Source organism: Sinocyclocheilus grahami, unplaced genomic scaffold, assembly GCF_001515645.1.
Source record: "Sinocyclocheilus grahami isolate Dianchi unplaced genomic scaffold, SAMN03320097.WGS_v1.1 scaffold134.1, whole genome shotgun sequence".
Taxonomy (NCBI): Eukaryota; Metazoa; Chordata; class Actinopteri; order Cypriniformes; family Cyprinidae; genus Sinocyclocheilus; species Sinocyclocheilus grahami.
Genome location: NW_015505313.1, coordinates 1599042 through 1626601, shown reverse-complemented (window position 1 = coordinate 1626601; position 27560 = coordinate 1599042). Strand labels below are relative to the sequence as shown.

The 27560-nt window shown below is 39.0% G+C and overlaps 1 protein-coding gene across 3 annotated transcripts in view; it reads right to left on the bottom strand.

The window, feature by feature from the left end:
- Positions 1-3749: 3749 nt before the first annotated feature.
- The window catches only part of luzp1 (leucine zipper protein 1), a 65835-nt gene continuing 42024 nt past the window's right edge, over positions 3750-27560 (bottom strand). Inside the window, exons 2-4 of one of the 3 annotated variants that reach the window (XM_016279845.1) lie at positions 10786-13931; positions 4039-4225; positions 3750-3830 (exon numbers count right to left, since the gene is read on the bottom strand). In XM_016279845.1, the coding sequence (XP_016135331.1) occupies positions 4067-4225; positions 10786-13710 (3084 nt within the window). In that variant the 5' untranslated portion in view covers positions 13711-13931 and the 3' untranslated portion in view covers positions 3750-3830; positions 4039-4066. Of the gene's footprint in view, positions 3880-4038; positions 4226-10785; positions 13932-27560 lie in introns of all 3 variants that reach the window. The other 2 variants (XM_016279844.1, XM_016279843.1) reach the window with 2 other exon arrangements.

Below are 27560 nucleotides of genomic sequence, written 5' to 3'. Positions count from 1 at the left end.
TATATATATATGTATATATATATATATATATATATATACACACACACACACACACATATTTGATGGCTGTACATTCAATTAATTAGGGGGAAGTGAATTAGGGAAAAAAACAGGCATATTAGAAAATTAAATCCATAAAGGAAAAGGTTAAAAGAGTAATTTACATTAAGTGCTGGTTAAGTGCAGATTCTAGAGTGATATTTCCTGACACCGTGACCTATTTTTGACCTTTCAGGACCAATGCCGGCTCACAATGCGGGTATAACACAGCTTTCAAAATGTCTCTTCTGTACATTCAATATTACTTTTATATATATATATACACACACACACACACACACACACATATTTTGATGGCTGTACATTCAATTAATTAGGGGGAAGTGAATTAGGGGAAAAAACAGGCATATTAGAAAATTAAATCCATAAAGGAAAAGGTTAAAAGAGTAATTTACATTAAGTGCTGGTTAAGTGCAGATTCTAGAGTGATATTTCCTGACACCGTGACCTATTTTTGACCTTTCAGGACCAATGCCGGCTCACAATGCGGGTATAACACAGCTTTCAAAATGTCTCTTCTGTACATTCAATATTACTTTATTGCTTATGACATTTAGAAAAAAAATACAACTACTCTCCTCAATAAGGCTTAGAAAATGCTGTTCCATTCTGAGTAATCACCAACTGTCAGAAGCTAAACATGGTAATGCTTACTGACTGGTGTCATAACTAGGTTAAGATTGACCTCATAAATGTACACAAAATTGATGTAGATGGGAAAAGCTTGATGTAGGGAGATATATTTTCTTGATTTAGTTCTTTTAAACGAACAGTATGTGAAACTATATAACCTTTGATCTCTTCTGAGACGTGTATTCGAAGCTCACAGCCATTATTTCCACAGACAGCTAAAGACACAAGTGCAGGAATGAAAATCAGAGACATGTGTTAGATAACTTCTGAGGGCGAACGCCACACTGACACATTAGTAAATGGGGTTGAGAAATGAGGAAGAATTCCTTGAGAACTGCGGATTCAGTCGGCCTCTTTAAAAAGACCTCTTTCAGAAACTTTGGACCGACTTGTGAGCACATAAAAACGACGGTTTCCGACAGCTGCGGTTGAAGCCACAGAGCAGCCGAGAGACCTTTGCCTGGCCGGGGGGTTGGGAGGGAAGAGACTGCTGGTATTTCCAGTACAGACTCGCACTATATCATCACATCCGTTTGGGTCATGCTGCAGTTTTAGGATCATGTTTGCAAGCTTTGAGCGGGCACAATTTTATTATAGAGGGATTTACAATTCATAATGCCTGAAACTATTTGTGGAAGTTGAGAAACGGCTAAAACTCTACAGAATCCAGGCTGACCCTCCTGGTTCTTCTTGGTACCACACATGGACACCATCCCAAAGAGTTGGCCGTTCACCCTTTCTGCTTTTTTGCTGCCAGCTGGTCTCACTTCCTCCCTCACAAGTTATACGCCCATCAAATGCAGCACTGACCTACGACCTGCAACCAACACTGGGGTCGTATATCAGGCCTGCTGCCACTGCTTTAGCCAGCTAATAAAATGGCTTTAGGGACAGGCAGCTTGGATTACAGCAGCCCAGAGCACGAAGGTATTCTGGGAAAGCAAGGGCATGAGATACAGGAACCAGCATGTTCGCTTCAGCCCAAGACCCCTGAACAGGAAGTAGAGGTGAAGTCTGGGGAATGCATTTGGAAAGACACATGTTTGGTTTTACTGTGCAGAACAAAGCAGACACCCAAATATGGGAAGTACAAAGCCAAACCACCGACCAAAGTCTAATGAGTTATTGAAAAACTTTCAGAAATTAATAAAAAATATATATAAATGCTGTATGGTGTAGAAAATTAAGTCATAGTTTTATGTTGGGTGGTAAAATCATTACATTATTCGTTACACGTTACATTTTTTGCTGCTAAGCCACATCAGTTGTGTAGTGTCTCCATTTCTGAGGTATAATCCAAACCAAAGCTGTAAAAACATTATTTATACATCAGAAATGACTGATTTTCAGAAGGATGTAGTCTGTTTTTGTACTTTATAAAACTGTTTTAATGATTTAAGTGCATTTACAAATAATAAAATGGATCAATCGATAGACAGAAAAAAAAAAAAATTCCACTCGTGTTTCAAAGACTCCATCCAGCCCAAGCAGAGGGATGACTACAGGACACAGAAGCACATGAAACCAGAACGAAGCAAACCTGACTGTGATGGTGAGGCGTGGATCTTTTTAAAGCAGTAATAACCAAGTAAGATAGCAAACTGCCCACCTGAACATCAACTCTCAGAACTTTACATGTACAGCATTAGATTAAAACAAACAGAAAAATAAAACATCCCACATTCCAGTGACAATGGAGACTGAGATCATCTGGCGGGCCGAGGGATAATGGACCCTTCGTCTTAATCGTCGGGTTCGATCGAGACATGGTATTGTATAAGGGAGATATTAATACACACAGACACTTTAGAGTATTCAAGGACAAGAGGAATCCGAGCCTGAATGAGAAAATAAATAATTGGCGGCACTAGAGTTTAAAACCTAATAGAAACAGTACAAGACATTTCAACTGCAGCAGCTCTATTCAATAATATTTCCGCATGAGGACAAAGTGATGGGCATTCCGATGTTTTCAATGGTGAGGCAATTTATCCAGGCACAGGCATTCCTAACTAAAGCATTCTGGATCCTCTGTGGTGTCATGCTAGCCACCCTCAAGACTCAACAAGCTTTACAGCTGAAATAACTGAAAACAACCCATCTAGGGGTTTTTTTTTTAGACTGACTCGGACCAGCAGAATCCCTAACACTGGTTTCCCGTGACACACTGAGAGTTTGGATCAATGTCTTTCTGTGCAAAGTTTGCGAGTAGAGTCACAGAGCGGCTGTGAGGAGTCTGCTCTGAAAATCCTCCATAAATGTCCAGCATTTGGGTTAATCCCGGTTAGCTACCCAGATGGACGAGGTCACATCGAGATGAGCTCTAGATGATTGGATTCTTCTCTAGCTGGTCTGGAATCCAAAGCCAACATCCCTTCAGAGCTACTGAGACGGGGAAGAGTCAACATGCAGATGCGTTTCCCAGCTTTTTAGTGTTAGTGGTCCTGTGTATTCGCTATGCTGGTTGTGAGACCATCAAATCCAATTAAACAGATGAAGATGAAGGAATTAAACAAACTAGTAAAAGAATACAGTTCAATAGACATGATCAGATACAAGGAGAAAATTACAAATGAGATCAAATAAACTTGGGCACCAGGCATGAAAAGCTGGGTATATGTACATTAATGCATACTGAAGACTTAGCATGTGGTTGACTACTGGCTCTATGTGTGAACACCTGGATAATCAATGAATTTGAGCTGTGTGCAATGATCCCAATTGATTCCTGAATTAAACACCATCCAGAAAAAAGTGAGATTGTCAAACTACTTAAAAAGCCACAAGCTGTAACCTGCTCCTTGTGAAAACTCAAGTTTGGACATCTCCCAGGACTTGTGGCACCAGGGAGGACTGGGGTACTCAAAATGCTGATCCAAAGCCCCTTTCACATCCTCCAAACACCAAGATAGTCACATGTCTGCTCCTCTCCCTTGTCACATCTGAAGACTTTAATACACTACGGAGAGCAGAAGAGGATTCATCGCTGTAGGAACATGTGACTTCTGTTCCCAAACGACAGCTGGAAGATGGTGAATTCATACAGGTGTGGTTGATGTAAGAGTACGACGAGGAGGTTCCCAGGGGTCACTGCCTGGAAATCTGTTCATCTGATGGTCTTTAAAGATATGGTGTAACTGAAGAGATGAGATGAGCTTCATTCCTTGCGCACAAGAGATGTAAGAACTGAGGCAATAAAAACACACGAGGATACTTTAGGTCAAGACTCATTAACATGCGAGTAATTAGCTTCTAGCTCGCTTTAATTAAGTATAAACCAGAATCCTCTATGGTATCTGGATTTTGATAAGTTTAACTGAATAAGTTTATAAGAAAAACACATACCTCTAGTTGGAAATGTGGGTAATCTGGGTCAATTGTCCAGATGGCGATTTGACCACGACTGGTTTCCATCAGCTGTGCGGTTTCTGCTAGACCACGCTCCACGACTCCCAGACCTATCGTACAGGTCCACGTCACCTGCAGGCTGCCTTCGCCATGAGGACGGAGCACTTTCTCGATCGTCTGCAGACTGGGAAGAGAACAAAGATACAACAAATGTGACAATGATTTCAATTGATTTATTTATCCACCAAATTCTGTCATGTTTGGAAGGGATATAGGCCTGTGACAATCACATAATTGCCTGACTGTGAAATTTTCATCTTTAATATATGCAATATCACTGATTTGTGAATGTTGTGAAAATAAAATCCCTTTATTTGAATGGCAATATATGTAACTGGCATTTAAAGCAAATAAAGAAATGCCATGAAATGCAATTTTTATTTCTCTCTTTAGGGTTCAGTAGTATATTATAAATATTACTTTTCCCCTCAATTGTGATTATTGTATAGGATTCATAAAAAAAAAAAAACAGACTGACGAGCATTTTCTAATGGATATAATAAATACATTTATAGAAATGTTTAAAACTTTCCGTGACTTATTGATATATTATCAATTTCCACAAATTTTCCAGGCTGATATTTACAGGTTTTCCACAACTGTAGGAACATGTATATATGTGACCCTGAACCACAAAACCAGTCAAAAGTAGCACGGGTATATTTGTAGCAATAGCCAACTATTGTACGGGTCATTCGTACATAGCGATTTTTCTTTTATGCCAAAAATCATTAGGATATTAAGTAAAGATCATGTTCCATGAAGATATTTGATACATTTTCTACTGTAAATATATCAAAATTTTTGATTAGTAATATGTGTTGCTAAGGACTTTATTTGGACAACTTCAAAGGCGTTTTTTTGCACCCTCAAATTCCAGATTTTCAAATAGCTGTATCTCGGCCAAATATTCTCCTGTCATAACAAACCATACATCAATGGTAAGCTTATCAGCTTTCAGATGATGTATAAACATCAATTTCAAAAATATTACACTTATGACCAGTTTTGTGGTCTAGGGTCACATATATCAACGCAAGTTTGGGTTCCAAAATTTAAAAAAAAGAAAGAAAGAAACAGTGTGAACAACCGAGCAAGGACCTAAAGAGAACTATTTTAAACATTAGATGCTTAATTAAAATCTTTATTGTCAATTCCAAAAAAGGTATAAGTATCAGACCAAACATTTATTAGACACGTCAGAGGAGAGAAATTGCTCAGACCGCAGAACAAGTCCTAATATAGAATGACTATTGTCTCTTTTCTTTACCATGAAGGTGGAGACTTTACACAGCCAACCAAATGGTTTATGACGTCAATTTTAAAAAGTTCCCAAATGAGGCAGCAGGATATGCCACACACTGCTGTGGAATTTCATACACAGCAGACAGATGCTAATTGTCCATAATAGGGCTTGAGGCCTGCTGGGATACGAGAGGTGGGTGTACAGGAAACCAGTTACGATGCATCGGCTGCCAAATGGGCAGGCGCAACCTTGCAACTTCCTGTGTCACTCAGGAAGGGGCAATGGGTGGAAACGACCCAAGCACAATCTTACAGAAAGATGTCATGACGGAATGGGTTCCATGTAAATCCATGGTACAGGAAAGCCATTTATGTGCTTGTAACTGTAACTTGCTCCTAGTGATTGTCCTGAAGTGGCAAATGTCTAGATTTCCCTTTCCTTTTTTTTTTTTATAAAAAATTGGCTAACACAGATCAAGTGTTTATGTTCTCAGTACCAAGAGCAGAACATGTGGTCTGTTACGAAAATATTTTGAAATTCTATCTTTAAAAAACACAACAACTAATGAAATAAATTCCATTATTTTATATCCAGTGTGATTTAAGTGATTCAAGTATGTAAGTCTGATTATGGGTTGAGCATCCTTTTTAAAAGCATTTCTTAAAAAAAAAATTTTTTATCTAAAATTCAGTTTTAACTAAATTATTAGTTAGTTTATAAAAAATACATTAGCTAGATCATTTTAAAATACAATGGAAAAACAAACATAATAAAGGTAATAACATGGTATTCTTTTATACCATGTAAATTCCATAATACCAACATTATCATTCAAACTATGGCATACTGGATATCAAAGTACTATAGTATTACCTTCTGATATACTTACTGTACACATTTAATTTGTGTATGCAAAATTTTTATGAACACTACAAATTATTGAAAACGAATGACCAATTCTATTTAGTGCTACTTTTTTTCACTTAGCTGGAAGTGTCTTCATTTAGAAACATTAAACAAGATAGAAGGTGATTCTGTCCAAGCTGATAAATATATATATACAGTATATACATATATATATACAGTGGGTACGGAAAGTATTCAGACCCCCTTAAATTTTTCACTCTTTGTTATATTGCAATCACACTATACAGATGCCATTAACCAAAGTGTTATTATATTATGTAAGCAAATTGTTATATTAATAAGTAGCTAATGGTTGCCTGCCCAAGCACAACTGTCCCATATTAATTTCCAGTAAAAAAAAAACAAAAAAACCTGTGATCAAAATTCCTCCATAAATCACTCCAGATTTGTGTATTTTTATACGCAGGGATGAAAAGTCATTCCAGCTCTAAACATAACACGACATCTGGCCAACCAGGATTACTTTACTTTATACTGCTCTCCACGCAGCACATATATTTGACTTGACCTTGATCTGTGAGTACAGTCCTGGACACGTGCCTTCATTAATAATGGAGGAGATAATACCTCTGCCCCATCAGCACAACGACACCACATCATTGATGGACAGATTGAATCTCCCTCTAATCACTGTGGTATTGATCTTATATAAGACACAGTCTGGAAATCCGTCTGAAGGTTTAAATAAAGACATCCACGGTCAAACTATTCCACTGTAGATACACCGAGATAAAAAAAGGAACCATGTGATGTGATACAGGTCCAGAGAAATAAATAGAAATAATGGAATCAAAAATTCAATACTGCATCCACAGCTGTGACCACAATTCACTTACCACAAATCTGTTTTACTAGCTGAAGTCTGAGGAGTTTTACAATGCAACTCGTAATTATCTACAAACAGCTAAAAAAAATGGAACAAATTCTCAGTTTATAGGGTTTCTTCATTTAAACATTGATCATGTTGTGTCACAATCATAGTGATAACCCTAAGTGAGGTATTTATTGGGATGATTAGTAAAAAATGTAAAGTCACATGAGTTGGAGATAAAGTTGAATGCATGCCTGACCATGGCTGATTAGATAAATCCTTCCTAATGGACTCCAGATTGAGTGGGAATGGATAAGTTTGCTTTCAATCAGTTGTAAGACTGAGAATATGTAGTTGCTTCTTTGACTATTGGCATTTTTACGTCCTAGGAGTTGACTTGTATTCAAATTAAACATTTCATTTTTTGCCTAAGGCTATATTAATGCTTTTCAATTTAATGTGTAGACTTTATTGTTTTAGACTTGACCCAGACCCAGACTTTCAATCTTAGATTATGCAAATCCATTATTATATATACAGTGGGGCAAAAAAGTATTTAGTCAGCCACCATATATATATATATATATTTTTAAATACAATTTATCTAAACAAACAGTGATCCTTGTGTAAAAAAAAAACAAAGTGTCACTCTTTACACAAAAAAGCATGAAAATATTAGTCCGTAATGTGTATTTTTAGTATGCATACAAATTATAGCTATGAAATTAGCATTATCAAGACAAAGGAGTGAGTTATTTTATTCTAAAGAATGTCATTCACTATTAAAAATTTCCCATCACCATCATGGCAAAAATTACACTGCAGTGGAAATGAAAACGACTAAACTCACAGAATTCTTCTGTGACGTATAAGTAAACACTGTTGGATGTAGTAGCTAAATAAAACAAACTCCTGAGTGAGTGTTTTGATGGAGTTTATTTTTTACCACGAGGCAAAAAATGCACTCATTTGAAGTAAAGGCATACATATTTTTATCCGTTTTTTTTACCCCTTTCAATTTAAAGGTTTATGGTACAAATCACATTTGCTTCTACAGATGGAAATATGCTTTAAAGCTGAAAGAGATAAAAGATTAATGACAGAGAATCCCCGACAGAGAGACATAAGAGCGAATGAATGATTGTGTGATCACAATAGCAGTATATTAACTTACAGCTGCAATGACAGCATGAAGAACCATCTGTAGTACAAAGAAAACTAACCTTCACTGAGTGATAGAGAGAAGAGAGTAAGACAAATGATCTGGCCTCTGGTTATGCAAGTGCTAGAATTCACTTGTGCATTAATCTTTCGACTTTCTCAGATAAACGAACAGACATTTACCATTCATCAGAGCAATAGACAAAAAACCAACAACAACAAAACAAACATGGCATGAAATAGAACGTGAGAAAGATAGATTGGAGAAAAAGGGGCAGTTTTTGTTTTTGAAGTCGTGTGCCAGGAAGGGGCCATGTTTGAGTCTCAAAGGCCATCTCAGTAATTTAATTAGGTCTTTGTGGGTAAATTTGTGGGCTGGGCTGTTTGAGATGTTTAATGAGAGGTGATGGTAATTGGTGCACTGATAGGATGCAGCTCTATTCTCTTACTTGTATTCTCAGTAAGTGAAAAAGGGTGAAAGCTTTCCCTGTTTTGTTTTGACTGCTGGGGTGACGCCAGACTCAAATTGGTTTAGCTGGTGAGACAAAAACTGCCCGTTGACCTGACTAACAGTTTTGCTGAAAACAAAGGCATGGTCTATGACCTGTCCATCATTAGCTTTCAACACTCTTTGCATGTATCAATATCTTACAAAGAAATATTACTTCCAAAAAATGAAAACAGCTTTATTCGTATAAATATATTTAAAAAAAAAAAACATGTAGGGACCTACATAAAACTGGCTGAATCTATTAATTAGGAGGTGTCCACATAATTTTCACCATTCATGTGGAGTATTATACCACTTTAAAAGGAAGCAAAAATATTAACTTGAAGACTTCTACCTTACCATAAAGTTCCATACTCTGAAAATATTGAAGTCAAGGAAGAAGGGGAAAGAAAGCAGGTTTAAACTACTAATATAAACAATAAGAGCCTAGTTTATTAATTCTCACTTCAGCTTAGTCTTGCATGTACTTATAATGTATTCAAATGACTGAAGACAGACTGGCTACAACTGGAAAACAGTTTCCTGGTTAGGATTCCATATCAAGAAAAACAGAAGAGAAAAGATATCTCAAGGGCCTATTTTTCTCTTTCAGCAGACAGAGAGTGATCTAAAAATACTTCATGGTTACAAAATATCTGTCCTCTTCACCTTCTTCCAGATGCAGAGTATTACAAGAAAAACTTCCAAATCAAACAAAATAAAAAAGTGTTATATTCCATGGCTAAATATTAAAACGTATCGATATTATATTAATAATGAATAATAATAATTAAAATGGTGGCACCAAATATGTGGTGGGAATGGGGGGAGAGAACACAAACTACCAAGAGAATAAACAAGCAAGATTGGATTTGGATAATCAGATGATTTGCATAAGCATATTGCTGACCTAACCTCAATTTTACCAGGATATTTTATGTAGGGGTGCTCCAATTGATCGGCTACTGATTGCTTTTGGATAATATTTCTTTGGGAAAGGCCGATCTCAAGCTGACGACGCGCCTGGCGTGAGCGGTTTGCCATGACATGCAGTGGCACCGTCTCAATCTCTGTCCGGTGTGGGTAAAATAATTATAATGCTGAAGGTGAGGTACAATTCATATTTCTTTATTAAATAACTTACAAAGTAACTTGAAAACTTTCTGTGAGACGTAATTTCAAACAGCGTGAATGAATCAATGTGCACTCGCTCTTTCTCTCTCTCAAAATGCGAAAATGGCTTCAAATCACCACATCACGTCTGCACTAAGCGAGTTGCACCCTGCACAGTTGACACAGGAATTGTCACTTGCACAATTGAGGCAGTGTCACATTGTCAATAAAGTTTATAATTTGCATTTCTTTTTAAGTCTCGCCAGTGTTTAAACCATTCAGCACTCGTGCGCTCTAGAGACTGTGCGCTCATGCACACTCAAAGCGCACACATATAATATTTACCTAGCTTCTGCACTGTTGTATGCGGACTGCATGGTCACAAAAATTGGGCTGCACATGGACAGTGTGCATGGACATCCAGGGACACTTCTGATGATGAAAATTGCGTCACAAGGACAGTGTGCGGACCGTCACGGAAAGGTGCAGTATACGTACGGCCGAAGTTTGGGCTTAAGGCCGCATCACATACAGCTCAAGAAATCAGGATTTTGCTGGGTGTAAACTATTGTGCAACAATTGCCCCATTGTAAAAAACTAAAATCCTGATTGGGGCTCCCTTAATTTTATCCACTGTTTAACTTTATCTTCATTGATCTAAACTGACCATGTTGAAAAACATCCATCGGTGGACTGAGCAGTACAAATTTAAATTGGCAAGAAATATTATGCATTCATTCTAACAAACTAGCATATATCATGATGGGAATTCAAAATAAACATGAAACTATGGTAAACACCTGAATCTTTAAAAGGTCAAATAAATGTATAAAATGTATTTAAAGGTTAAATTAATTTATAAAATTATATTTTTTTTAATTTATAAAAAAATATTTTTTATTGAATTTGGTCAAAAGGTAAAAAGTCAGTACTCACCATGGGGTGTTTACGGCCTCTTGGCTGAAGCTGCTGAGCACTGACAGGCTCATGTGCAATAGCCCTCTCTGGTGAAGGAGTCTTCTTGTTCCGTCGTCCCAGATCATGGAACGATGGTGCTGCATTGTTGATCCTACGCATGTATACTTCGACTGGGCTTGGTTTCCCTCCACAACTAGCAACAGTGCTGGAGTTTGATGGAGTGTCCATCACTGTAGTTGCCCTATACGCTCTCCAGGTGGTTGCAGACTCACCATCATCCTCTGAGCAATCTTGCCTTAGCGCTCGAGCAGATTCATCCACAGAAGCTGCCCCACGGCTCCTCCAAGTGCTCCTGACAGTGACGTTTCTCATTTCTGGCAAGCTGTCATCATATGAGTGGTGGTTGTGGTGGCTTCTCCAGCTGGTCATGGTGGTGCTGCTACTGCTGCTCTCAAAGCCAGACTCAATGTCATTGTTCAAGTTTGAAGCTTCTGAAGACTGGAGGCTGAAGCTGCTTTGAGATACGAGGGCTGCCTCCACAGGAGCAGTCTCAAGGTAACTGCGAGTTTCAGAAAAGTCAGCATCAGCCTCACTTTGACGTAGAGTGATCTCACTTTTAGGGATGGATATTTCGTAAGGTATAGAGATGCTACCTCTGTGCTCAATACTGGGGCTGATGACAATATTACTTGTGGAAGTGTGCCTTTCCTTGGAAGGGGGCTCGCTTGATAAACTACTGCTTCGACTGCTTGTTCGAGAGGAGCTGGGGTCATTGGGATAGAAGGTGATACTGCTGGTCATCTTGCTAGTCAATACTGGCTTAGTGGAGATCTTGGGTTTCCCACTGGTGGTCAAAGGCTCTGTGACTCCCCCTGACATCACTTCCTTTCTATCAATCTCAACAATGGCTTGCTTGATGATAGCTTTTGACCGGAGGGCTTCACGAGGGCTGCATACCCTGCGGACCTCAATACCTGAGGTAGAATGCGTAGTTTCCTGGGTATCCCCTTCCACCATAAGAGGCCTGTGTTGCTCCTCGCTGAAGGGGATCTTTGAGGAACCATCAGAGTAAGATTCTTGCAGCTGTGAGTATCTAGTGTATTTTCTTCCACTTGACATCAGGGGGTCGTTTTGCTCACCTGCCGATCGTCTGGAGCCAGTGGATTCTGTTTCGGAGGCTGAGGAGTGACCATCAGAACCATGGTCACTCAGAACAGATGGAGATATATGCGATCTGTAAGCAGTATAGGAACCATTTGCCTTGGACATACTCAACATTGCAGAAGCATCCTGATCTAGACTCTCAGGTTCAGTTAGTCCTTTCTCAGATGAAGCAAAGACAGCAGCACTGGCTGAAATTAGGAGTGACCCATCAGAGTTGTTTGATTCACTATCATTTCCAGGGTACCTGGACAACTTCTCTGTTCGACTCTTATTGCTATCACTGTCAATTTGCTTGACCGATGGCTTCCAAGACTTTTGGTCATTAGCAGCTGGAGGATAGCGACTAAGGACTGAAACTTTCTTGCTTTCAGTGAGAGTACTTGATGAGACACTTCCGATTTTTTCATCTTTCTTTCCATCTTTTGTCCCATTATCAGAAGTAGTACTGGAAGCACCAGTCCTCATAACTTTCCTGACACTATGTGCTGGACTAAGAGTCCTTCGTACAGTCTTTGGGGAGCTTTCTGTGGAGTGACACAGGTCTTTGTTCCTCTGCTTAGTTTCTCGCCTCTGCTGAGGAGATGCCTCTCTGCTTTTGTACTTTGAGGTGACTGGTTCAGAAGCAGCAGGACTCCTATTTAACAATTTAGGTTTCTCCTGTCTGAAGCCTCGTACATGGATCTCTTCAGTTTCTGCCTTGCCATTCTCTAGGACCTTTGTAGTGCTGGTAATGGCAGAGTTTCCATTACTACTGCTGCAACCACTGAGCTGCATTTTCATCTGCTCAACCTGGTCATGGAGCGCTTGACTACGGTTTCTCTCCTGCTGGTACTTTTCTATCAATTCAGCATTCTTGGATTCCATGTTTTTCAAGTCCTCCTCCACTAACTCCATTTGTTTCAAACGATTCTTCAGTCTTTCCACTTCCTGGCTGAGGTCTTTAACTTTATTATCTTCTTGCCCCTCTAAGCTATTTTTCTCATTCTCTGAATCATTTCTCAAATCTAGGTCACCTGAATGCTTCAAATAGTCAAGACTCTTCTTCCGTTTGCATGTAAGGCCTGCTGAGAATTCATCCTCAATTCGAAGATCTCTAGAATCAAATTGGCTGTGGTCTGCTGGACCTAGTTTGTTTTTCTGACGTTCAAGCTTCTCAGTCAGCTTGAGTATGTTTTTCTCATCCTCTCTCTGCCTTTCCAGCAGTCTTTTGCGTTCAGTCACAAAAGTCTGAGTGAGACTCTTAAGTTTCTCCATCTCTGCAGTAAGGGATTTTTCTGCCCTGTCAAGTCGAGCTTCAGAGGTATCCACTTCCTTGACACGGACCTTCAAGGTATCAAGCTCTGCTGCAAGCTTTTTGGTCAGGTTTCTCTCTTCATTAAGACTAAGGCACAACTGGGTACAGTCGGACTTGCTTTTACCAAAAGCCTCTTCAAGCTTCTCAAGTTCAGTCATTCTACGCTGAAGACGCTCAATCTCTGCTTTAAGATTCTTGGTAAGTTTCTCTTCTTGATCTAATTTCTCCCGAACCTCACGACAAAGATCCTCCGCTTTCCTGACCTCTTCATCTTTGCCTTCAATTTTGAGCAATCTCTTCCGCATTGTCTCCACATCGGCGAGCAGTGAGGAATTGCTACCCTCAGCCTGAATGATTTTGTCCTGAATGTCAAGAAGTTCATCTTCAGCTTTCTGTAGTTTTCCTCTGGCCTCTTCAAGCTCATCCAGACGTCGTCCTAAGCTCTGCAACTTGTGTCTCAGATGGCGACTTGTTGTGTCTGTCATTTTTTCTTTCTGATACTAATCTACGGTGAAGTCTTTATGATTTTTTGATGGAGGGGTACACATTTGTATGGTGGTGTTTTCTAAGTGGTCCCGGGACTCTTAAGAAGAAATTATAAAGGACAGGTCCCCGTTTTCCTCCTACCTTCAAGAGGATGTTTTGAATACTTTTTATTTCAGCCTTGTCTCCACTATCACTGGTGATCCAAGTGAGTTTTGACCCCCTGCAAGACAAAAAAAAGAACAAAGCTTAAGTGTCTGTTGTAAAACAAATACAAACATATTTATGATAAAAAAACAATACGAGAAATGTCTGTAAAATTTGTTTTCAGATTTCACACATCAATGAGTGTTTAGTTAATTACAAAAACCTGAATACATAATGCATCTGTGCATGATTTTACATTCACAAACCTTCAGTTTCAACCTTCACCCAAACCAATTTTTGTGTGCTTTTTAAAAATCAAAGTACACATTAATAAGCCAGTGGAAAGATTTGGCCACTAAGCTAAGGAAGACCTTGGAAGGGGGAAGCGGATGACAAAGGAGAAAGGACATGCACCGCTTCGTTGGCCCTCCCCTCACCACAACCTATGATAATTGCAGCATCGATTTCTTGCTGCACTTTTGCTGACAGCAGCACAACTCACTGATATTGCCCTCTGTCTATGTGCCTGTCTCTATGGCAACATTCATAGTGACAGCCACCCCTAATCACACCCTCAGGATGCTGAGCAAGATTTAGAACGTCTTACATGCCAAGGTCCGTTCTGGCCACAGCAACACACACTATAAGTAGCCTACAGGACAGTGCTACTCAAATTAAAAATAAAAATTGTGTAGCCATTTTTAATTACAAATTTGAAGTTGTGAGCCATTACCCACTTATGAATGTACTGCTTTTTTTATTTACCAATCAAAATCTCATGTATATTAAAAATGACTCTTATTAAGTCTAATGCAACATGTCTTAATAGTAATTGTCTGTTTAGTCGCCAGTTGTTTGGTAAAACCCCAAGCCTTATTAAATATTCCACTAAACACAGTAAAAGCACTCACAGTAACACCAGGTCCCGAGGCAATAGAGCATTTTATACTTTAACTTAATCTAAAGTGAATTTCAATATGACCGTTTGACTGGCAGGCCCACCAAGATGGAGATGGGCCCAAATGAATGAGCTGCTGTGTATGGATTGCAGGAATTCTGTCATAATCCCGTAATGTTATGGTGTGCAAGGCACAGGCAGCAGTACTTCTGGGTTTAGAAAGGAAACAAGTCATCCAGTAACTGTACCAGCCAAGCAGGAAGGAGATCCATCACATCTAAGCCAAGGCAGATTTCCATGACATTCATAATCACTCTGGCAAGATCTCTCTGTGAAGGGGCTTCTAAGGTCAGGATTACACACACAATGATGTACATGCACACAAGAGCAAACTAACAAATGCATGTCTATAATGCCCATCTACCATGGATAAAAATTCAACAACACATGCAAAGAAACTTGCACAGTATGAATCTACAACATAGGTGTCAAACTACCGGCTCAAGGGCCTGTCAAGTGTTACATCCCTAAATCCAGTCTGCAACTAATTTTTTACTTTCTGCATTTTAACACACAATGGTTAGACTATCTCTCTTAGGCATGCATAGTATGGGTTAAGTTTATGACTTAACCTTTGGCTTTTGATACCATTTTTAACTGTGTAATGAAAGACACTAAATACATGTTTAGATGTATGGAAGATAACATGTTTGACATGTGAGTGAGAGGTGATTATCACAGAAATTCTAGATGCTGAGGATCTAACAGAAAAAAGCAAAATCGGTGACTAAAAGTGTGAACTATGAATGGCAAGGGGAGAAAAATTATTTGTAAAAATTAATGAAATTGTGGAGACAAGCAAAAAACGTTAAATTTAAAAATGTGTCAAGAAAATATGAAAAGGTCCTTGAACATATGGAAATCTAAAGGATGGTAATAAGACACTCTTTCCCCTTGAAACTGCTGCAAATGAATGAACATGAAACAATTACGAAGAAAAGTCATATTGAAAGAACTTTATGGTGGATCAATAACTGGGCTCAAATTTTGCTCTGCCTTGAACTCCGAGGTTTGCCTTGCACCAGAGATTGAGGAGCAAACAAGGAGCATAAAATGTCTCATGTAATATCTTTAGAGCTCAAACTAGAGTACATTTTGCATGACAAGTAAAAGTCCTCAAATATCTCGAGGCCACTATAGTGGTGAGAAAGAAATGAAATACTTAATTCTTGCTTCGTAGCCTCTATTTTCCCCATGCACACACTTTCTCTTTCTTCCTCAAAAGCATTACACATGCAATCATGCACCATATTATTAGTGCACGCCACGCTAAGCGATTCGTCGGCCTCCTGAACATTCTGTTCCCCCAGAGGAAAGGGGGGAAAAGACTTTCCCCTGCACTTGACATCAGTTTGGTTGGCCAGTCTGAAGCTCTTTAATCTTTATAAACATCCTTTAATAATCCCTCAAACCCAGAAATAATGGCAATCACAACCAACAAGAGACAAGAGGGAGTGGATACATTTTACAAACATGGCTTCCAGATTGGTAGTTTTAAAGGTGAGGTTTAAAGCCACACAAATGTCAAGATACAAGAAAAAAAAACAATTCTAGAAAATTAACATGAAAAAATAGAATATATTTTTATCATGAAAATAATTTTTTTCTACTTTGAAAATCAATCTAACCTAAACAGCACCTAAAACATTTAAGTGTATGGGAATAACTCGCAGTAGTTTGTTTCTATATGTGGACAGAAACCACAAAGAATAGTGAAATGATTTATAGTCACATCAATTTCTCCTCCATTTGCCAACATGTGGTCCTGTAACTTCATTTTTATTGGAAGTCATTGCATCATATCTTTTCTTATCAGATCGCTAACTGTCACGGTTGCTCTTGACTAATTTGCAGTAAAAAGAATGACTTCTGTTTCCTTTGCTGCTGCACACTGGTGTTGTGCATGAACCTTCCTACCAGTGCTAATCCTGTATTGACTGAATGCTTTGTCGATATTGTATAGTTAAAAGTAATGCCAAGACAGCACACTGAATTGAAAAGAGACAGAGAGAGCGAGGGAGATAGAAAGAGATGATGAGTGTGTGTTTGGCCTCCTCTGAACTCGTGCAGTTCTGGCAGAAACTGACAAACCACAAAATAGTGGCAATATGAATCTTGAAGCAGCAATTTTTTACATTTTTCCATGAAAGCGAAAACCAGCCTATAATGTTCAGTTTGTTGTTTCCTGTGCAGTCATGTTATTTTCTTCTCCCTCTCTTCACCGCATTTGGAGAAATGGAAAAGTAAGGACAGGAAGTCTAATGTTTTAGTGGGGCTGTACACGTCTGAACGGCCGAGCAAACAGCAGGGCTACAAAAAGACTCTGGTGAGAAAAGAACGGTCTAGTGTTTAAAATAAAGACATGTTGAATTCAGATGTGTTTGGTCTTTCAAAAGAGTTAAAGATATAAAAAATGGCTCAAAGGGCTCATTTAAGCCCCATCAGACCAAAGGAAGACACAAATCACTATACAAGCAAACAAACCCTTCATCATAAAAACTTAGACAATTTGGTTTGTGCAACAGCTTTATAATGTCAAAATACCAAGATGTAAATTTTATCTGCAGTCTAAATAAGAAAAACATTACCCAATTTTATTGAATATGAATATACAGTCAGTTCAAAAAGTATCTGGACACTTAAGACACACTTGAAAATATCTGAATGTTATTGCTTTAGATAAAAACATATCAAAACAAGTGGCATCAAGTGATGCTAGAGCTTTTCTCAGAACTAACTTTAAGACATGTTTTTCCTGTTACATTTAACAAACTAAATGTCGGAGTAACCACAGGTGTAGCTTATCACATTAACTTAAAGGGACAGTACACCCAAAAATGTCTTTCATTTACTCATCCTCATGTCATTCTAAAACTGAATGCATTTCTTTCCTCTGCTGAACATGCATGAAGATGTAAAGAATATTGGTAACCAAACAGTTTCAGTTCCCACTGACTTCCAGTGTGTTTTTATCCATACAGTGGAAGTCACTGAGAACCAAAACTGTTTGGTTGCCAACCGTTCCAATTCAAAATATCTTCTTTTATGTTTTACAGAAGAAAGTAAGTCATTTGGAATGACATGAGGCTGAGTAAATGAAATCAGCCATCACCGTCGGATGGCGCCGACGGTGATGGCTGCCTCCGTGGCATGCTCCGCAGTTGTTTTTATGTTTTTGTTAGTTTGTCCTGTCTTTAGTTATATCCCTGCAATCAGTTTCACCAGAGACGAATTGCTGGGCATTCGGAAGTACACACCACCCGATATTTCACCGGTTTTCGACTATTCGGATGTTTTGCTGGACATAGTAGTTGGCGGAGCTGCTGCGCTGATCAAGCGCTTCAGGACGCGCAGACGGGGGAAGAGAGCCGGCGCGCTCGTGAAGCTCAGACAGCGCGGATTCAGAACGCCGTTGCCTAGCATCCATCTGGCGAACCTCCGCTCTCTACCCAACAAAACGGACGAACTTCTTCTGCTCTCCCGGATAAATAAGGATTTTTCAAACTCTGCTGCTCTATGTTTCACGGAAACCTGGCTGAAAGACGCCACTCCGGACAGCGCGTTGAGTCTCCCGGGCTTTCAGCTGTTCAGAGCAGATCGCGACGCAGAATCAACGGGGAAATCGCACGGCAGCGGAACATGCTTTTACATCAATGAGAGGTGGTGTACAGATGTAACTGTGTTAAAGAAGATGTGCTGTTCAGATCTAGAAGTGCTCTTCATTAACTGCAAGCCGTTCTATTCGCCGCGGGAGTTTTGTTCGTTCATTCTCGTCAGTGTCTACATTCCTCCGCAAGCACACGTGAGCTCCACTTTACAGAAACTCGCTGATTAGATCACAGACACAGAACACCCCCCGGACTCTGTTTTGATCATTCTCGGGGACTTTAATAAAGCAAATCTCTCCCGTGAACTGCCAAAATACAGACAGCACATCACATGTCCCACCAGAGACAGTAATATATTGGATCACTGTTACACCACAATAAAGAATGCATATCACTCTGTCCCACGAGCAGCTTTGGGGCTCTCTGATCACTGCTTGGTTCATCTTATACCGACCTACAGGCAGAAACTGAAATCAGCTAAACCTGTATTAAGGACTGTAAAAAGATGGACTAATGAAGCAGAGCAGGATTTACAAGCTTGTTTTGACCTCACTGATTGGAGCGTCTTTGAAGCTGCTGCCACCGATCTGGACAAGCTCACAGAGACTGTAACATCTTATATCAGTTTATGTGAAGACATGTGCATTCCTACCAGGACTCACTTAACTTACAACAATGACAAACCATGATTCACTGCAAAACTCAGACAGCTCCGTCAGGCCAAAGAAGATGCTCACAGGAAGGGGGATAATGTCTTGTATAAACAGGCTAAATACACACTGGAAAAGGAGATCAGAGTGGCAAAGAGGAATTAAACCTGCCACAGGAGCTGCTGAAATAGTTCTACTCCGCCATCATTGAATTCACCCTCTGCTCTTCAATAACTGTCTGGTTCAACTCAGCTACAAAATCTGACCTCAGAAGAAGACTTCAGAGGGTAGTCCGGACTGCTGAGCGAATCATTGGTAGAACCATCCCTTCTCTCCAAGAACTGTAGTTATCCAGAGTGAGCAAAAGGGCTGGCAGAATCACTCTGGATCCCTCACATCCAGCACACTCCCTCTTTGAACTGTTGCCATCTGGTCGACGCTACAGAGCACTGGAACGGCCAGACACAGGAACAGTTTCTTCCCTCAGGTAATCCATCTCATGAACACTTAACAATAACTGTGGAACACACACTATTTATACACTTACTTATCTAACACTCATACTCAGTCTACACCTAAAATTTGCACATAATATACAGTACCTGTACATACAAAAACTGTCTATTGTAATACACCTGCACATACAATTGTCAATTTATATATTTTTATTCCTTATTTACTTATTCTATTTAAATATATTTTATTTTCTGTGTTTTTTGTTCTGTCACTGTCATTCTGTTACACTGTGGAAGCTTCTGTCACGAAAACAAATTCCTCGTATGTGTAAACATACCTGGCAATAAAGCTCATTCTGATTCTGATTCTGATTCTGATTCTCATGTCTTTCCAAACCCATATGATGTGGAAGTTTCACTATATGTTGAAAGTGTCAAGCTCTAAAAAAGACAAAAACCACTATAAAAATCTCGTAATAGTAGTCTGTATGAATCAAGCACTATAAGTCTTCTGAAGCCATATTATAACTTTGTGTGATAAAATGTATAAGCTCTCAAATCTAATTTATGTTCAAATGTATTTACATATGGCATATCAAGAGGTCTTATATCATTTGTCATTGTATATCTTGTAACTGATATATAAGCACATCATTCAAAAGTTTGGAATCAGAGATTTTTTAACACTTATATTAAACAATAATGCATTAAACTGATCCAAAGGGACAGTGAAGACATTTCTCATGATACTATACATAGATAGATAGATAGATAGATAGATAGATAGATAGATAGATAGATAGATAGATAGATAGATAGATAGATAGATAGATAGATAGATAGATAGATAACTGCAACATACGCAACATAACTGTTTTCAACAGGGATAATAAGAAATGTTTCTTGAGGTGCAAATGTGCATTAGAATGGTTTCTGAAGACTGGATTAATAATGCTGAAAATTTAGCTTTGCATTACAAGAATAAATTCGATTTTAAAATAGATTACAATATATATATATAAAAAAAGTGTAATAATATTTCACATATTGCTGTATTTTTATCAAATGAATGCATCACTTGTTAGCATAAAAGACTCACAAACATAAAAAAAAATATATATATATATATATATATATATATATATATATGTTGTGTGTAAATTATGCCTGTAGAAGCCAAAGGTTGGTCAATGTTAGCAGAACTACAAAGATCTTTTAACATACTCACTCGTCTCCCAAGAATGATTTAGCATTAGGGTTGAGTTCTTTTATTAACAGTAAGCTGAGCTGTGGCGCAGTGTTTGTGCAGCACAAAGTGTGTGAGTTTATACAGAGGCTAAATAAAAAAACAATTCCCTCTGTGATTTGGCCAACACGTGTTTACATTCGCATCTTGACTATTGAGGTTAGATTACAACAGGCGATACACTGAGATTAGGTTTGGCAGAATTCTGATGACAGCTCTGGTCGCTTGTTATAGAATAAATGACATCTGGAAGCTGTAATGCTTTGTAGTTGAGTGCATTCATTCAGACAAAAGAAGGAGAGCTACAGCACGGTAGCATTCAGAAGTTTCATGCTCATTCAGACTGCATGTGCCTCTTCAGATGTTCCAGCCAAGTGGATTTTTCCAAAGAAAAGAAGTAGCGTACCTTTTGATAATTAAAGGGGTCATATGATGTTGCTAAAAAGAACATTATTTTGTGTATTTGGTGTAATGAAATGTTTATGCGGTTTAAGGTTAAAAAACACATTATTTTCCACATACTGTACATTATTGTTTCTCCTCTATGCCCCACCTTTTTGAAACACATCGATTTTTACAAAGCTCATCGGTCTGAAAAGCGAGGTGTGCTGTGATTGGCCAGCTATCCAGTGCGTTGTGATTGGCCGAATACCTCAAGCGTGTGACGGAAATGTTACGCCCCTTACCATACTGTGATGATACCCTGTCAGGCCGGAGCGATGATTCAAAAACATGAAAACCCATTATAAACGAGGCATTCGTTGCATCCAGTGGAGACATAATTACAGATTATGATGACTTATACTGTCTTTTTACGCGTTGCGTTGCATCGCGCAGCGTAAACATAAAACCATCTCTGCATTTGTGATCGGAGAAACGACAAACAACAAGTGCTACTCTACACTGCTCAAAACTTGCGTTTGAATCGTCAGTGGCAAATTCTTTAAATATAAAAAACTTACTTACAGTCTTTGAGTCAGAAGCGCCGGCATTGTAGTCTACTCTACCAGGATCAGGAAACAGTCCTCCATAAAATGTGCTGCACACATCTGAATATTTGGGTTCATAAAAAAGGTATCCCCATTCTACCCGATCAAATGCTTTTTCAGCATCTAGTGATATTACAGCTTCTGGGGTAGAAGGGGAAGAAGAATTGTACACCACGTTACGTAATCACCTAATATTAAAAAAAGTATGTCTACTCTTAATAAAACCAGTCTGATCTGGAGATATAATTGATGGTAATACAGATTCCAGTCGCATTGATAACAGTTTTGATAACTTGTTGCATGAAGCAAACTACTGAGCCGATATGAGGAGCATTCCAGAGAGTCTTTATTCTTTTTTAGGATCAAGGAGACTGAGGCTTGATTAAGTGTTTGAGGAAGTTTTAGTGACTTAAATGATTCATTATACATTTCTATTAATATGGGAGCCAATTTGTTCACTTCTTATAAAATTCCACTGGATGCCCATCTGGTCCAGGGCATTTACCACACTGTAAAGAGTATGCAGCTTGGGTGAGTTCCACTATATTAATGGCTGCTTCAATTTGATCAACTGAATCAGAATTAACTGTCAGGATATAAAGGGTGCTAAAAAAGTGATCAAAATCATAGGAGTTGGCAGTTTGCTCAGATGCATAAAGCGAAGTATAGTAGTCCTTAAAGTGATTGTTAATTAATGTGGGATGTGTTGTTATCCCTGAAGGTGTTCGGATATGGTGGGTTAAGGTTTAAGTTTGATTCTTGCCGTAGTTCTAAGGTTACCAGACTACCTGCTTTGTCACCCTCTTCATAATACCTAGACTTAGTTCTAAGTAGTACATTTTCTGCATGACTTGTTGAAAGAATATAAAATTCTGCCTGTAATGACTGGTGTTCCTTATAAATATCTGAAGATGGGGTGACCACATGTATATTATCTAATTGCGTTCTAATTGAGTGATTTTCTCTGTTATTTCGGAACGCCTCTTTTTTGTTTAACTTTGTCTTGTGACTAATATATGAACTGATTACTCCCCTGAGGAATGCCTTCAAAGCCTCCCAAAAAAGAGATGCAGATATCTCTGGACTTCTATTTGTGGATATAAAAAAGTCTATTTTATTAGAGACAAATTCCACAAAGCTTTGGGCTAACAACATACACGAGTATTCAGCTGCCATAATGGATGTGTACCATATCGAGCCCCTCAAAGTAAAAATTCATGGTTATTGGTGCACGGTCTGATATTACAATAGCATTATAATCACATGATTCTACTGACTGAATAAGTCTATTATCTATTAGAAAATAATCAATGCGTGTGAATGTTTGGTGAACATGGGAAAAGAAAGAGAATGCTTTACCATGTGGATAAAAAAAAAACCCGCCAGGGATCTGAAACTGAAAACTTAAAAGATTGAATTGCATGTGCAGATTTTGAGGGTGAATTACGTTTGAGAGATGAACGGTCAAGATCTGGGTTAATCCAACTATTGAAATCCCCTCCCAAAATAAGAAAATATGAAGATATATCTGCCCGGTCCATCATAAACATTAAATGTTTCACTAGAATGACAATAGAAGAACCATTAATAATAAAAATATAAATTAAAAAAACAATGTTTAACACTTAACCAACTTAATAATTTAAGTGCATTTATTTATACTTAATAAATCATCAATAATAGAAGGTCAGTATTACAAATAAGCATAATGGTATCCAGTAAAGGTACTCAGGTCAGACCTAGGCCAATATGAACTATGTATCAATACCTATAGTTTCTGTAGACTTCACGTTTTTGCGAATGAAGTCCAGTGCCGCAGACAGTTCCACAAACTTATGTGAAACTTCATCAGCTGTAGTGATTCTCAACACCACAGGGAAGAATAAGCCAACCTGAGTCCAGGACCTGAGTCCATCTCTGAATGCAGACCGTTTCTTAGCCACCGCCGTAGTTTAGTCAGCAAAAAGAGACAATCTCTTTCCATTGTAATTGAGAGGAGAGAGTTCCGCAGCCCTTTGAAAAATCTCAGTACGAATGTAGAAGTCATGCACTCTAATGATAAGAGGGTGATCGGACGGTGTGCGCGATCCAGCAGTGGCTTATCCTGAAGCCCTAACACCTCCTGCAAAAGTTGGGCAACACATTCAGATGGACGGGAACCCTCGCTGACCTCAGGAAGATCCACCAGAAGAATATTATTTCTCCTAGAACGACCCTTCAAATCTTCGCACGTAGCATCCAGATGAGTTAAGCGATCATTGAGAGATGAAATCAAATTCTCCAGTTCCGTTATGCAATCGCTATATCATAAGAAGAACGCTCCAGTTCTTTGATGGCAACGTTACTAGTGTTGGACTCAATCATCTGTTGTAAAGGTTCCAATCTGCCTTTAACATCTGATCGCACTGTGAAAATCTCAGAGTGCAAGTCAGTAGATAATGAGTCTATTTTATGACACATCTCATTCTTGACAGAGTCCAGCATCGTCTGAAGACAACCGATATTCCCAGATGCTTACCACTTATGATTAATGCAAGTGTAGTCTTAGAGTCTTTGAAGCTAGTTTTGAATAATTTTACGAGAAAAAAAAAAACATGTATCTTGCTTCAAAGCATCTTTATTAATACTTACTATGCATTACTTAACCAAACCCCAGCAGCGTAACAGCAAGTCCCTTGAATGCAACTGAAGACGCTTTTAAGTGACAATTCAGTTCTCTGTCAACTCAAGATTTTACCCCGAGTTCATGGATTGCATGAACATAAAAGTGTGACATCAGTAGCAAACAACCAATCATGTCTTGAAACAGAGAAACGCTAGTTACAAATGTAACTGTGGAAGACCGCCAGAGGCAGTGCTGAAAGCACTAGTGGAAAACCCCCTCATGCTCGCACTTGACCCGACCGAGAACAGAATAACAGAGTTCTCACCTTGTGACTCATGCAGTGTCTGGAGCTATAATAACCCCTTAATCATCTTGACCTCTAGATCATTCTCATGATACAGAGTGTCCAAAAACTCTGGCGGTCTTCCACTTAGTCATTGAACCATAGTTACATTTGTAACTAGCATTCTATTTCTTTTTGCTCCAGACGGACACTACTGAATCCATTACTCCAGTGCAAACAGGAAGCACTCACTGTTAAGGCATGAAGTTTACTTACGCACATCGCTGTTGTAATGGCCAAGAGAAATGTGGTCTTAAGTGACTGCCATTTAATATCAGACTCTGATATTGGCTCAAATGGGGGCTGACACAGGGAATCAAGAACAATATTCAAATCCCATGCGAACTCCGCACACCACGTGGAGAAAACATTTAACGATTATCTCCTTTCAGGAAGGCAACAATTAACTGTTCAGACCCAAGAAAAGAATTACTAAACTGAGATCGATGAGTCGCTAAAGCCAGGGCTAGCTGGGGCCACACCCACAGTTTCAATCATTCTGGATGTGGGTGCCAAACTTTCCCCTCCTAACTGGCTCAGTAGGTCTGGTCTGCTGGGCAGAAGACAAGGTTTTCCTACTGTCAGTGTGAGAAGAATCTGAAACCATGGATTGCAGGCCAATGTGGAGCCACTAGCAGCAGACGATGGCCACATCCGTGCACTTGACATAGTCCTCCAAATCAGTGGTAACGAGGGGAAAGCATACAGGATCATGTTTGGGCAATTGTGGGCTAGGGCATCCAGACCCAGAGAGCCTGGTTTGTCCCATAGGGAAAACAAATGAGGGCAGTGAGACATTTGACTCTCCGCAAACATGTCTACCGTTGCAGTCCCCATACATCCTCCATATCGTCTGCCGCCTTTCGCGTGGTAGAGTCTAATCTCTCTGCGACACCCTGCCTGATTGAATCGGCCTGGTAGATATACTGCCTGGATAGAAAGCACGTTGGTCTGAGCTCAGACAAGCAATTTGCAAGCCACCTGAAGTGCACTCCAAGATCTTGTACCTCCTTGATGATTGATATAAATATCAATCATTCTGTTGTCTGTGCGCAACAGAACATGTTTTTCCCTGAGAACAGTCTGTACAGATTGTGTCAAAGCAACTGTACAGCATTAATTAGGATAATATTGTGTCAGTAATGCAAAATGATAATAGTACACTAAATTTTCAGTTAAAGGCAGTTCATCATTGAATTCAGTGATGTCATCATCCAGCTCAGTTCAGTTTAAATAGTATCTGTGCAATCAAGTCGACAATATCGCTGGAAATTAAGTGTCCCCAACTAAGGAGAGTTGAAACCCCTCTGCACTCCCCCCACTCGCCATCATGGACAGCACTGTGACTGCAGTGGAGTCATTCAGGTTCCTGGGCACCACAATCTCTCAGGACCTGAAGTGGGACACTCACATTGACTCCATTGTGAAAAAGGCCCAGCAGAGGTTGTACTTCCTTCGCCAGCTGAGGAAGTTCAACCTGCCACAGGAGCTGCTGAAACAGTTCTACTCCGCCATCATTGAATCCATCCTCTGCACTTCAATAACTGTCTGGTTCAGCTCAGCTACCAAGTCTGACCTCAGAAGACTTCAGAGGGTAGTCCGGACTGCTGAGCGAATCATTGGTACAACCCTCCCTTCTCTCCAAGAACTGTACTCGTCCAGAGTGAGCAAAAGGGCTGGCAGAATCACTCTGGATCCCTTACATCCAGCACACTCCCTCTTTGAACTGTTGCCATCTGGTCGATGCTACAGAGCACTGAGCACCAGAACGACCAGACACAGGAACAGTTTCTTCCCTCAGGTAATCCATCTCATGAACACTTAACAATAACTGTGGAACACACACTATTTATACACTTACTTATCTAACACTCATACTCAGTCTACACCTAAAATTTGCACATAATATACAGTACCTGTACATACAAAAACTGTCTATTGTAATACACCTGCACATACAATTGTCGATTTATATATTTTTATTCCTTATTTACTTATTCTATTTAAATATATTTTATTTTCTGTGTTTTTTGTTCTGTCACTGTCATTCTGTTACACTGTGGAAGCTTCTGTCACGAAAACAAATTCCTCGTATGTGTAAACATACCTGGCAATAAAGCTCATTCTGATTCTGATTCTGATTCTGAAGGCATATATTTTTTTATTGTAACTTTAAAGTCAAAATGTATAAATATATTTGGGGTCTAGTAGAACACAACATCATTTTTGTTTTTTCATTAATCACACTTTGGAAAATTAGACATTTAAAATCACACATTTAACATTTCAAAAAGTTTTTCTTACTAGCTACAACTGTAATGGGGAAATGCTAAATATTCTACATGAAAAGTGGATGGCAGAGAGAGAATGAAGGGTAAAGATTTTTAATTATTGGCAGAAAGGTAAAAGCAGCTTAGCCACATCACATCTGTGACCACATATTGTGTATGTGTGCACAAGTGTTATTTCAAATTGCAAAAGTCTATGTGGCATTACTGTGTTAATGGTGAACAGGAGCAGTATGTTAAATATACACAGAGCTGCTCTACTCTTTAATAATCTTTCTTGTATCAGAACATCACGACAAACACTCTCCGCCATCTCCTGGACAACGGACAAATACGTTAAACAACAAACAGTTGAAAAATGTTAGTTATTTACCTCAGTATTTTGAGGTTTATAGCTCCAGACTTACAGCAAGCAAACATTTATACGTCAATTTTGATTTAGTAAAGAGACAAATCATCACACCAGTCACTGACCCCAGCAGACACAAACAAACCGTTTTCAGCCCAACACTGACACTTAACAAACAGGAAAGGCCGGAGAGAGCAAGAGAGAGATCAGCCAC